The sequence below is a fragment of the Bombina bombina genome, chromosome 5 (genome assembly GCF_027579735.1).
Source record: "Bombina bombina isolate aBomBom1 chromosome 5, aBomBom1.pri, whole genome shotgun sequence".
Taxonomy (NCBI): Eukaryota; Metazoa; Chordata; class Amphibia; order Anura; family Bombinatoridae; genus Bombina; species Bombina bombina.
Genome location: NC_069503.1, coordinates 621,161,264 through 621,176,037, shown reverse-complemented (window position 1 = coordinate 621,176,037; position 14,774 = coordinate 621,161,264). Strand labels below are relative to the sequence as shown.

Below are 14,774 nucleotides of genomic sequence, written 5' to 3'. Positions count from 1 at the left end.
GCCACAATCCACGGGCATGCTCACAATGTTATCTATAGGGTTTACCTGAACTAGCTCTCCCCTGCTGTGAAAAGCAAATACAAAAGCATGTGATTAGAGGCGGCCTTCAAGGGCTTAGAAATTATCATATGAGCCTTCCTAGGTCTAGCTTTCAACTAAGAATACCAAAAGAACAAAGCAAAATTGGTGATAAAAGTAAATTGGAAAGTTGTTTAAAATTACATGCCCTATTTGAAACATGAAAGTTTTTTTTGGACTTGACTGTCCCTTTAATAAATTCAAATATTAAAGATTTGGTTGCCAGTGTGGGTGTCTTGCTAAGTTTGTAAGATATTACTTGAATGGGTTAATCTACAGAAAAAATCCTTATTTTACATCTACTCCTTTGTCTTGGGTGTCTTAAAAATACTGCTGTTATCCAGCTTTGAGGTTGTGAAGTTTAAGGGAACCTAGTTTATTGAAGTGTCATCCTTGTGTTAAAAAACAACATCGATTAGAAGGATTTACTACATTGATTATATTCTTTATTGCAATTAAATATTGAGTTGCTTTTAACATACACTCATTAAACTGTAATTTAGCTGAGAAAAGTAAGTAAATCTCCATCGTTCTATATTTCAAATATATATGACACAATACTACCAAACACTTTTGCTAGTGTGGGATAAAACATTTTGTGACCAACAATGAAAGAGCACAATTGATTAAAATATATTTACATTAACAACCAAAACATAAAATGTAAGAATTAAGTTGTAAATTATGTATGCAATGATCTGCTACAGATGAAATATATATTGGATACTGGAAGAGAAGAAATGTCCCTACACTATGAATTTACATTAGCAATTATGTAGACATGTTTAGAATTCTACAAAAATCATAAAATATGCATATGACGGGGGCGGAGTCAGCCAGTAACAGGAGCAGACATGCTTTTTTTCTGCTCCGCTGCTCAGTGTCTAAAATGTTTCTAAAACAATACTATTGGGGCAACTTCCTACTATTCAAGCCCTTATCTACCAGCGGGTGGTGATCTCAAGGACTCCGGCAAAATGACAGCCATCACAGAAGGCATCAGACCCAGTGGCTTGGAGGCCTTTGAGCCCAGGCACGCTAACCAGGATCAGCAGGCTCCCCAGACATGGCCAGCAAAAAGAGGACCCCCTACATCTTGTGAGTGTGTATCAGGCTGGAGTTCAAGAGGCCAGACCCGTCAGAGGTGCCGAAAGGACACGCTTGCACTGGTGCAAACTGCCATCTTGCCGGCACTCACCACGCACATCTCAACACTACCTCTGGGTGGTATAGTTGCCTTGAGGCCTCTGATAGCAAGAATTCCAGTTTTCTACCAGGCAACCTGTTCTAAAGCCTGCAAACCAGCCACGCCACTCCTAGGCCGCAACCTGACGACACTGCCGGGTGAGCAAACACCCCCAACCCTAGCGCAAGCACAACCTGTGGTGGACACATCCAGGGCCTGCCTTGTTTGGGGAGCCTATCTCAAGTGAGGCTTCTACCCAGATAGGAGGGCCTCCTAGAGGAAAAGGTTTCTGGCCTATATAGGCATCCATGTGGCAGAGCCCCTGCTACTACGCTGTGTCTGTTAAAAAGAGAAAGGACCTGCAACTCAAGCTGGGTGAGTTCTTCCATATACCCCAGTTTTATATATATATGGTTGACACCTGTCATCCCCCAAGACCTTAACAAACCCAACAACCCCAACCCAGGCACCTTATATGGCAGGCTTTGACCACTCTTAGTTCGCCCTTTATCCTCACTTTTCAAGGCCTGCAACAGCCCAACTACCACTCCCTCCAGTGCTCTAGTGAACTTTTTTTTCTTTTTTTTTTCTTTCCCCATTCCCACGTATCTGACATTGACCCTAATTAATAACAGTATTGCATAGTAACGTGTCATTAAACCTGTGAGCCTCTGCGACCACCTCTCACCTCACCCTTTCCTGACTGGGCCCTCTCAGGCGGGCCACTTCCACATTCCTTTTTCCCCTTCCACTAGGTCGTATCCCCCTTTTCCCTGAGATGAGGGAGTTGAGTCCTTGGGTACTTGCGTGGCATCCCTCAGACTGTTAACTGTTGCTTTCTGTTCTGTTGTAAAAGATAGACACTGCTTGCACACCTCTCTCCTACCCCTTTCCCACTCAGTCGGTCACTTCCCTAAACCTTTTTACCCTCCTGGCAACAGGTAGTATCCTCTTTTCCTTAGGGGTGAGTGGTGCAAGTAGGAGACCTCCTTAAGCCAGTATTACACTCTAGCTATTGGTCAGTACCTTTACGCAAATATTGTACTGTATATTGTATTTGTGGCCTTAGCCGTGTAACATTGTGTAGCCTGTCACTACTGTCCTGTGCAGAGGTTCTCGAACTCCCCCTCCTTTCCTGCTAGTCTGAGTGGGTCATATCCCCAATCCTTTTCCCTCCCGAGAGGGAAGTAACACAATCCCTGAGAGGAGTGGGTGGGCATGCCCTGTAGCCTTTTGGGCCCTGTAGCCTAACCAGCACCTCCACAGCATCCAGGGTCTATCTACACTTATACCCATCACCCAGCAATTTGGCAGCTGCATTCTCAACCAGCCCGGCCCACAAAAATTCTTTAGCGACAAGTTGAGGGCCTACAATCACCTTACCTTAGATACCTCTAACATATCAAAAGGTAGGGATGCCGACGAGATGCCGAGGGATAGGGGTAGGGATGCCGACGAGATTCAACCCTGCTATAAAGGTATATGTGTAACGTGTATATTTAAGTGCTGATAAACCTAATTTCACTGGCAAGTTATTTGCGTGCATACCTCTAAAGGACACTATAGTCCCATGTGAATTGTCTTGGGTCTGGGAGACCTTCAATATGCCTCATTCTGCTAGGAAGCATACTAAGAACCCTACCAAATCCAAGAAAATGGTCTATGACCACTTTACCCAGCCAACTAAAGAACCAAGCATGGAGACTCACAGAGAACTGAGGAGTCTTAGTCCAGTACACATTCTACCGTCTCATCTCAATATTTCACCACAGAATCTACACTTAAAAAAATGTTGGCTCTTTAGACACGTTCCATAATCCAAGAAATTCAGTGCAGCTCGGATGAGCTCAAGAAAAAAATCTCAGAAATTGGAGAAAGAGTGGAAACGTTGGAGCGCAAACAGGATAACATAGCTGTTGAACAAACAAGCCTACTTATACATAGACTGATGCAAGCTGCCTTCAAAAAGCCAACTCTCACCAAAATGTTTAAAGATGTTCAGCTCTTGCCTGATCTCTCAGCCCATACCCTCCAACAACGCCATCATTTTCAGCCTGTTACCTCCACTCTCCGCAAAGCCAACATAAAATACAGATGGGGCTACCCCACCAGACTTATTATTACTAAAGATAATCAAACCTTTGTGGCTTTCTCCCCTCCTCAGGGACTTTCTCTCCTTAAATCCTGGGGACTCTCCTCTGAGCCTCCACCATCACAAATGCCAACTCACTCAAGGTTACGAGCCTCAGGGCCAGAATGGATTGCAAAAGATCAGAGATTAAAATGTCATAGGACACACCAGCCCCAGGATCCCATCAAAATGCTGGGAGGCACTAACTAATCTACAGAGCTTGGGTCTACTCTTTAAGTGGACTCTTTTATGGACTTTCTTGCAGTCACAGTTCTTGAGGTATGCACTTATTGTAAAGCTATTGTAAAGTTACTTTATTAGGTTTAATGTTTATATTTATGATGTTGTTTAATATAGAGCAGGGCTGATATTGTCAGACCCCACCCTCTTTGCTTTTTAGCACTTTGTTCTCCCTCCCACCCACTTAGAAGCCCACACTAGGGTTGCTTTGAGGTGGACTATTTCCCCTTTTTTATCTAGACGAGACCCCATTTCCCTACCTAGGCGGCTCTTTAACACATAGACATGCCAACAGTTAGAGTTCTGACCCATAATGCTAGAGGCCTTAACTCCCTGCACAAATGTAGCCTACTACTACAATCTTTTAAACACCATAACCCTGACGTTGTCTTCCTTCAGGCAACTCATTAGTCACTGAATGAATCCCTTAGGTTTACCTCCAAGGAGTACACCAATATAGAATTTGCCCAATTTTCTAAAAAAGCCAGAGGAACTGCTATCTTAATTTATAAGAGACTAGCTTACGAGCTAATCCAGGTCATTAAGGACCCCCAAGCAAGATACGTAATCATTATATGCAAACTGAATCATGTAATCTACACACTAGCTTCAATCAAGCTATCTCCCAAATATTCCCCAACCCAAATGTCTGAAGAAGTTCTTGCACTTAATAGACCAATCTAAACAGGGTAGAGTTATCCTTGCAGGGGACTTCAACATGATTTGGGACCATAGAATAGACAGGAAAACCACCGTAAAAGACAAGACTCATTCACACGCCAAACTCTTGGCCCATAAGTTCCGCAATATAAATTCATGCTCTGGATACTATGATATATGGAGATCACTCATTCCCAGAGACAAAGACTACACACACTACTCACATCCACACAAACTGTACTCCAGACTTGACTACATCTTCTGCACAGCTGATACACTGGACTCAGTTAAACACGCCAATATTTCATTATGTGCTTGGTCAGACCATGACCTTGTTTACGCTGATATTCTTTCGGAAAACAACTCGCACACTATGCCCTCTTGGCGTATGCCACACCACCTTCTGTCAGACGTCCCTTTTAGAGAAGAAATCCGCAGAGACATTGTCCAATTCATACAGACCAATGATAATGCACTAGTATGCAACAAAACCTTATGGGGGGGGCGCGAAAGCTACCATTAGGGGTCTTCTGATCAGAAAACAAACACATCTCAGGAAACAAGATGGCCTTTCCCTCTCACAAGCTCACATAAAACTCAGAGAATTAGAAACACTGAACTGATGCACCTCCTCTACACCCCTAGCACTCCAGATTACTGATATTAAAAACCACATATCCCAAATTGAACTCCGCAGAACACAAATTAACTTAACCAAGATGAAACAACTGTTTTACTATAAAAGTAATAAAATTGACACCCTCCTAGCCAATAAAATTAGGAATAGAGTAGGCTCAACACGTATCCATCACATTAGACGCTCAGACTTAATTCTCAGACTCCCATTTCAAATAGGCAGGGAATTCGCACATTTTTATTTGAATCTTTACAACCTAGAGCAATATAAAAAAAAAACAAGCACCTTAACACATATCCGTACATTCCTAAACTCACTTAAACTCCCTTCACTCTCCTGTGAACAACGTTATTCTTTAAACTCCCCGTTTTCTCTTAAACAAATACAACAAGTCATTAAAATTTTTAAATCATTTAAATCCCCGGGCCCAGACGGTTACCCGGCGCATTTTTATAAAACCTATAGGCGCACATTGTCTCCCCTTCTACTATGGGTTTACAATCTAGGGAGGGAGGAAGGCTGTTTTAAAAAGGAATTTTTAGAGAAACATAGAAACATAGATATTGACGGCAGATAAGAGCCATAGGCCCAGCAAGTCTGCCCGACCTTACCTAACAGTATAAACTAATCTAGTTCGTAGGATAGCCCTATGCTTGTCCCATGCATTTTTAAAGTCCCCCACAGTGTTTGTTGCTACTACCTCTTGAGGAAGTTTATTCCATAAATCAATCACTCTTTCTGTAAAGAAGTGCTTCCTCAAATTACTCCTGAATCTACTACCCTTTAGCTTGAGCTCATGACCCCTTGTTCTTGAATTTTCCATTTTATGTAAAATACCCACAGCCTCAGTTTTACTAAACCATTTAATGTACTTGAAAGTTGCTATCATATCACCTCTTTCCCTTCTCTCCTCTAAGCTATACATATTTAGGTCATTGAGCCTATCCTGGTAAGTTTTATTTTTTAGACCATGTACCATTTTGGTAGCCCTCCTTTGCACAGATTCAAGTTTGTTAATATCCTTCTGAAGATATGGCCTCCAGAACTGCACACAATACTCAAGATGAGGCCTAACTAATGATCTATAAAGTGGCATAAGAACCTTACTATTTCTGCTGCAAATACCTCTACCAATACATCCAAGCATTCTGCTAGCCTTACTTGCTGCATTACTACATTGTTTACTAAGTTTTAAATCATCTGAAATAATAATTCCCAAGTCCTGTTCCTCGTCTGTAACAGTCAGTAAAGTGTCATTGAGTCTGTAATTAACATTTGGATTTTTCTTCCCTAAATGCATTATTTTACACTTTGCTGTGTTAAACTTTAGATCCCAGTCGTTTGTCCAATCCTCCAATTGTTGTATATCACTTCTCATTTTGTCTACCCCCCCTGGAACATCCACTCTGTTGCAAATTTTTGTATCATCTGCAAAGAGACATACTTTCCCCTGTAGCCCTTTGCTGATATCGCAGATAAATATGTTAAACAAAACAGGCCCCAGAACTGACCCCTGAGGAACACCACTAGTAACGGCCCCCTCTGCTGAATGAACTCCATTTACTAAGACACTTTGTTTTCTGTCCTTAAGCCAGCATTCCACGCAGTTCACAATTTTTGAATCTAGACCAAGGAGATATAGTTTGTGAATAAGTTTATTGTGTGGGACGGTGTCAAATGCTTTGCTGAAATCTAGATATGCTACATCAACTGCTCCTCCCTTGTCTAATACTTTTGTTACATAATCAAAGAAGTAAATTAGATTAGTCTGACATGATCTCCCTGAAGTAAAACCATGCTGATTTTGGTCCTCTAAATTGTTTGTCTTTATGTAAGTCATAATTCTTTCTTTTAAGAGGCTTTCCATTAATTTCCCTACTACTGAAGTTAAACTAACTGACCTGTAGATGCCAGATTCTTCTCTACTGCCCTTTTTATGAAGAGGTATTACATTTGCTATTTTCCAATCATCTGGGACAGCTCCTGTTAATAGTGACTGATTAAACAGATCAGTTAATGGGACAGTTAGCACTGATCGAAGTTCTTTTAAAACCCTTGGATGAATATTATCAGGACCCACTGCCTTTGTAACATTTATTTTTGATAATGCTAACAAAACCTCATCCTCTGTAAAAAGATTACTGTTAAGCTTGTTTCTATTTTGCGTAGCATCCCTTAATGTAGACATTGTATCTTCACAATCTTTAGTGAAAACAGAACAGAAGTAATCATTGAGACAGTCTGCAATCTGCTTATCTCCTTCTATTATTCTACCATCAACTGATTTCAATTTTACTATTCCTACCTTATTTTTTCTTCTTTCACTGATATATCTAAAGAATGTTTTGTCCCCATGTTTTACTGACTGTGCTATCTTCTCTTCTGCATGAGCTTTAACCTTCCTAATTAACTGCTTAGTCTTTTTTTGTTGGAGTCTCCATATTTTCATATCATCATCTGCTTGTGTGTGTCTGTAATTTTTATAAGCTATCTTTTTTGTCTTTACAGCATGTGCTACTTCTTTGGAAAAACAAATTGGTTTCCGCTTTCTTTTACTTTTACAGACATGTCTAATACAGTGTGCGGTTGCATCTAAAATGGCACCTTTCACAAATTCCCACTGCTCTTGAACCCCTGTAATAAGAGTTTTCCCCTTTAAATAGTTTTTTAGGTATTCTCCCATTAATGAAAAATCTGCCGTTCTAAAGTCTAAAACTTTTGTTTTAGTCTGGGTGGACAGTTCCTGAACATGAATACTAAACCAAACAGATTGATGATCACTGGATCCTAAGTTCTCACCTACAGACACATCTGAGGCCACCATTATCACCATCCCCAATCCCAATAAGCACCCGTCTCTATGCTCAAGTTACAGGCTGATATTTCTTATTAATGTAGATATAAAAATGTATTCTAAACTGCTTGCCAAGCGTATTTCCAGCCTTCTTCCCCACCTTATTAACCCTGATCAAGTAGGATTTGTGCTCTATAGATAGGGCCCGGACAACACCAGATGTTTACTAAATATATTAAGCCTATCCTCTAAATATGACAAGCCCTTGTCGGTTATCTCCCTAGATGCCGAGAAGGCTTTTGACTGAATATGTTTGGACTACCTTTGGGAGGTCCTCTGGAACATAAAATTTCCAAGTGAGATGATAACAGATGATAACAGTGGTCAGAGCCCTTTATTCTACCCCCAACGCTTCAGTTAGGGGACTCGGCTTCTATTCTTCCCCATTCCCAATTGCAAATGGTACTAGCCAAGGCTGCCCCCGGTCACCCTTGCTGTTTGCATTGGTAATAGAACCACTAGCTCAGCAAATTAGAACTGGACATCAGATTAAGGGAGTCACGTTATTTGGCACAGTACACAAGATAGCCTTGTTCACGGACGACGTCACAATTTTCTCCCCCTCTTTCGGAGCCCACTCTTTGAATAAATTAAACCTCTCCAAAACAGAGATCTATACTCAAGGTATTTTGCCTACCCACTTGCAACTTTGCATTCTATCTATAGTTTTGCCTGGTCAGATACATTTGTTTCACATCTAGGAGTTAAACTTTCAGGCAGTTTCACCCAAATATTAAAAGACAATTATCTCCCCCTCCTGACAGAACTCTCAAAAATAAATGGAATCTGCCCCATATCTTCTGGCTATGTAGAATAGCTGCATTAAAAATGCCTTTCTTGCCCAAATGCACATACATATTCTGTTGTCTTCCAAACATATCCTTTTACAATTTCAAAGTGAACTGACAAAATACATTTGGCAAAGTTGCACATAAAATCCACCAAAGCCCTAAGCATAGGCCTAGCGTCGCCCTTCCATGATTAGGTATTATGAAGGTGCTATACTCAACCATGTTGTGCAATGGGGAGTTCTCCAATCACTGAGCAAATGGAGATCCATAGAGCAAGCTTCTTTACCCCACAACATCCATCTTTGTGATCTAATTTGGACCCCACCACATTGTCGCCGAAATTTAGAGATAGTCAACCCTATAGTTTACAAATGCCTCTCTATGTGGGACAAACTCAGGCTTTACCCACTTGTTGCGCCACATCCCTCTCCCATAACTTTTATGGCCGGGCTACTTACTGGCTTACCAGAAACACATTCTAATAAATGGTCTCAACTGGGCGTTAGGAGGGTCTCAGACCTTTGGTCACCCCCCTCAACCAATTTGCCCAGCTTGTGGACAACACCCAAGTTAACCCATACCTATCCTTTGAATACAACAGAATCAAAAGCTACTTACTTAGTTGGGGCTTTAAGCCAGAGCTATCCCATCCTCTTACGCCATGGGAAACAATTTGGAGCCAAGGCAATCGACTAAACAGGCCTCTATCCATGCACTACTCACTCATTGGGGGTGTTTCACCCTCCAAACCTCTGCCCCACCTTCAGCGCTGGGAGACACTACTGGGAACCCATATACCCCCACAAACTTGGAAATGTATACTAGAACTGACCAAAAAAAGGCAATCCATTGTATAACCTTATATGAGACCTACTATAAGATCTTAGCACACTGGTATTATGTTCCCACTAGATTAACCAGAATGTTCCATAACACCTCCCCTAACTGTTGGCGGGGATGTGGACAGAGAAGTAACACTATGCACAGCTGGTGGGAATGCCTCAAGATTTGACCCTTGTGGAACACATACTTTCTCACTCTTTCCAACATGGGTATAACCTTGCTTAAGACACCATCTCTAGCCCTTTTACATATAGGCATTCATGCCTTACCAAAACACCATGCATAACTATGTATATACCTCTTTACGGCTGTCAAAAATGCCATAGCTAATTCATGGAAGAAGGAAACCCGGCCAAAATGGTCTAGAATTCTTAAAAATATGGCATACATATATACAATGGAAAAAGACATTTTCTATAAATTAGATAACTCAGATCTCTTTGAATTCACTTGGGCCGACTGGAAAGATAAATATGACACGGCATGGAAACCCAACGTCTTAACCACAGACTGACATAGTTTCATTTGACAGTGACCGAATCTCTGATTGTATACCCCATTTTGCTGTTTTGTAAATATAGTTACCCCTCCCCCTCTCCCCTCCCCTTAACATATAAACTCAAAATAAAAGGACTACTTAGTCCTTCACCAGATTTTCATAATACAATAAATTGATATATAATTTGTGTTAATGGTAAAAAATAAAAATAAAACATTGGTTTTATGTAACATCATTCTGCAGTGAATACTTATCTAATAATCCTCACATTACAATGTCAGTTTTGTTATTTTGCTAATGATTTATATGGCAGTAACCCAAAGAATGAGGTTTCTTAATCATGCCTTAAAGGGACACTGAACCCAAATTTTTTTCTTTCGTGATTCAGATAGAGCATGAAATTTTAAGCAACTTTCTAATTTACTCCTATTATCAAATTCTCTTTATTCTCTTGGTATCTTTATTTGAAATGCAAGAATCTAAGTTTAGATGCCAGCCCATTTTTGGTGAACAACCTGGGTTGTCCTTGCTGATTGGTGGAAACAATTCATCCACCAATCAAAAAGTGATGTCCAGAGTTCTTAACCCAAAGAAGCTTAGATGGCTTTTTTTTTTTCAAATAAAGATAGCAAGAGAACAAAGAAGAATTGATAATAAGAGTAAAATAGAAAGTTGCTTAAAATTGCATGCTCTATCACAAAATAAAAAAATTGGGTTCAGTATCCCTTTAAAGGGACAGTCTACACCAGAATTGTTATTGTTTTAAAAGATAGATAATCCCTTGTTTACCCATTCCCTAGTTTTGCATAACCAACACAGTTATATTTATATATTTTTTACCTCTGTGATTATCTTGTATCTAAGCCTCTGCAGACTGCCCCTTTATTTGTTCTTTTGACAGACTTGCAGTTTAGCCAATCAGTGATGGCTCCCAGGTAACTTCACATGCACGAGCACAGTGTTATCTATATGAAAAGCATGAACTAACACCCTCTAGTGGTGAAAAACCTTTTAAAATGCATTCTTAAGAGGCGGCCTTCAAGGTCTAAGAAATTAGCATATGAACCTCCTAAGTTAAGCTTTCAACTAAGAATACCAAGAGAACAAAGAAAAATTGGTGATAAAAGTAAATTGGAAAATTGTTTAAAATTACATGCCCTATCTGAATCATGAAAGTTTTTTTTTGGACTAGACTGTCCCTTTAACATGAATAAGGTGTATCTAAATGCATGTATGTTTTTAGCGACACTACAGTATTCGATTCATTATGATCAAAATTTAGAATAACCATTTTAACCACCATTTATGAGATTTAAATGTTTCATTCTTAAAATTCAATCCCAAACTATGAATTAATAGCTTCCAATAATTCCTGAAATCAGTCTAATTAGCAGTTCACTGGCACCTGCTGTAAATCAAATGTTCAGATTAGCTACCATTCAATCGAGGTGTGGTATTGTAATAGGTACAAATGAAAAGCAGCAACAGAAAAAGCAGTACTAGTGTGCATATACTACACACACACATACTGTATATATATATATATATATATATATATATATATATATATATATATATATACACACACACACACACACATATATATATATATATATATATATATATACACATATATATATAAATATATATATATATATATATCGCCACACACACACACACACATATATATATATATATATATATATATATATATATATATATATATATATATATATATATATACACAGTATATATATAGTTTTGTTTAAAAATTACAAGATTTAGAAAGATCATACAGATCATATAGTTATAGACTAGATACAAATAAAACTGTAAAAAGCAATATGGCTCAGTGGGATGAGAAGTAATTAAAATAGTGTTTATTATTGCATATTCAATATGCTTTTACACATATTATACAGATGGACATACTATTCATAAGACAGATGGGTTCATGATACTGAACATAAACCCTTGGCCATTGTATGGCACTGAATTATAAACATATTTACTTAGTTTATACTATACACATATCTAAATAAAGCTAAATAAATGTATACACCCATTAGGTTTACTCTACAGCAATAAATGTTTATTTTGTAGGAAACAGCACAGAGATCTCTAATTTATTTGAGCAGACTGTGTGTACTGTTTTATGATGTTACAGTCCTTACTTGAGAAATGCAGTAAATCCTTTAAATGTATGGAAATATTGCTTGCTAACAGTATACATGCAAGTAAAGGAGAGAGATTTAATTGCATAAAGGAACTTGTTAGAATGAACCTTTCTACCGTGTGTTCTGATCATGGGTTAAAAACATGAAAGACTGTAAATTAATTTGTTTCTTGATTTTTAAAATAATTGTTACATAGGTAATAAAAAAGTAATTCACTAGCATCAAACTGCTAATTTCAGAGGTTGCCTTGGAAATGTTATCAAGCTTCTCAACAAGAAATGACTGCCATCTTCAGGTGCTTGTTCAATCAACAGGGTCCTCCCAAGCATGTTCAATATAATCCTGACAGGAATGTATTAAATCAGTGAAAAGACATTGCAATCTGCAAAACAGCTCATAACTTTACCATTGGATTGACATACTAAATAGATTATCAAATTTGTATATAATATATATATGAAAAAAATTATTTATATATATATATATATATATATATATATATATATATATATACATATACTCAACCAAACCAAATTATACAGTTTGCATACACCAGTTCTTATTAATGTGCACTAACGTCATTAACACACCAAAAATTAAAAAGCAAATGATCTGTGTTATAGAATGAAATCTAAAAGAAGTATTGATAGACAAGAGATGAAAAGAGAGAGAGTAAGGGTGGGGGGAAGAGGAAGACAGACTATTTATGTGTTAGTTAAAGAAAATAAGAGTAGTAATGCAAATGTTGATATTTCATATACACATATTTTGTAGCTTTAATATGGTGGATTTACCAAATTAAAATGCAATATACGACAAGGCTGTTTTAAACTGTTATGGCATGATCTCAAAATGCCTGATTAGTATTCACCTCCTAAATACATTCTAGATGGAGATTTCCTTATGTGCAGCAGATAGACTGTAATGAATATGAGCGCTTCATATATTGTTTTAGTTACGGTCAGAATGCATAATTTACATTATAATAACAATAATTTGTATATTATAAATATTTAATAATGAAAAGTGCATACCTAAACCTAAATGTAAGACGTCTAAACAGCATCTGTTGCTCAGTTACTCAAACCTAATCCATTTCAAGGGGCAGGCAGCCCCCCCCCCCCCCCAAAAAAAAACATGACACCTGAGACAAGCTGTTAAACGCATTACACACAATTTTGCATTTGTTAAACTGAGTAATTGCATATCTACGCACTCAAAAATTGAGAAAGGTATTATGCATGTACCTATGCAGTATTATGGTGCAGCAAGCACAGAGAAAAAAAGCTTGCTGCATCTGTGCACTCCCCGCCTGCACTAACTCCCACACAAGGAATGGTGCCTTGTTGCTATGTTCTGGCAAAATTACGCATGATTCCATAAAACCTTGACAACTATTTTAAGAAGGCGAATGCATATGTGGTAGCCATAGATAATGAAAATACTAAGTGGTCAAAACTATCATTGATAAGTATAAAACCTACCCAGTCTAATCACTGCAAAACTCATAAATAAAATCTAAGAATATGTTAAATAAAAATAAGTAGTGATTGATGTACAGGTAATATACAGGTAATTTTCAATAGTAAATATGTCAATCAATAAAGCTCATACCTCTGTGTCATAAAGCTTTAGGTCCAGGAAGTAAGGTTGAAGCAGGGATTCGTTGCGGATCTGATCAATAGCCAACTGCACAGCAGGTAGGATACCCCTTCCAATTTTACCTTTTGCCGCTGTCTCATTGAGAGGCATCAAGCCCATGATGGATAGTGATGTGCCATTATTGGGCTGCTCTATTATTGTTCCCCTGGATCCACGAACCAGACCTGGTCCTAATCCCAAACCCAGCACCAGCAAGAGACATTGTGGAGGCAGCAGTGGCATCTGAATGGCAGATTTGGTAAAGCCACCGGCAGCAGCACCAGTAGCTCCCGTGGTTTCAGCACCACGGAGAGCGCACACTGATCTACAGTGCCTCCTCGGGGATGGAGCCATTCGTATGTCTGCAGGCGAGATAGAGCTGCTTTCAACGTCTCATTCAGCTCTCATCTCAAGGAAAGAAAGGCAGCATTTCCCCCAAGCATAGGCGGGCCAGAAACAGAGAGAGCAAACACACTCACACCACACACTAGAAGGCAAAGCAGGGGGAGCGACGTCCCTCAAATTCTCCCCTCAAAATAAATAGAGGGGTGATTTGTAGTTATATATCATTTTGATCTAATGCCATATGCAAGGAAATAAACAGAGCAAAGCAAGGGAAGTCAAACATTGCAGGTATCCAAAGTATTATCCTCCTAGTCCTACAGAGCCCTTCCTCTTTTTTTCTTTTTCGTTTCCTTCAAGGATCAGGGTCTTTCTCCCTCTCTTCATACATACACCTCTGACAACCCTTCAGTCAATGGCGCCTCCTCTTTTACAGCTCCCACCACTAGCAGTAGTGCCAGTAAGACTGTGATGAGGGGTAGAGAGGTGTGCCGAAGCATTTGTGCCGCTGTAATGTGATCTCAATATCCTTGCTCTATTACCTTGTAAGATGCAGCACATCACAGACCTGCATCAGCATCTTCAGTCATCATCAGCTAGTCAGAATCTCTTGGAGGGGAAGACCAGTGTTAATACCTATGGGAAATAATTTATTTCAGGCTTGGGAACAAGATACTGCGGACTTACAAGTGGCA

At 39.1% G+C, this 14,774-nt stretch overlaps 1 protein-coding gene across 1 annotated transcript in view; it reads right to left on the bottom strand.

Annotated features, from left to right (window-relative positions):
• The window catches only part of GABBR2 (gamma-aminobutyric acid type B receptor subunit 2), a 1,106,195-nt gene extending 1,092,104 nt beyond the window's left edge, over window positions 1-14,091 (bottom strand). Inside the window, exon 1 of the mRNA XM_053714581.1 lies at window positions 13,711-14,091. Within this exon, the coding sequence (XP_053570556.1) occupies window positions 13,711-14,091 (381 nt within the window). The remainder of the gene's footprint in view (window positions 1-13,710) is intronic.
• Between the last annotated feature and the right edge of the window lie 683 nt (window positions 14,092-14,774).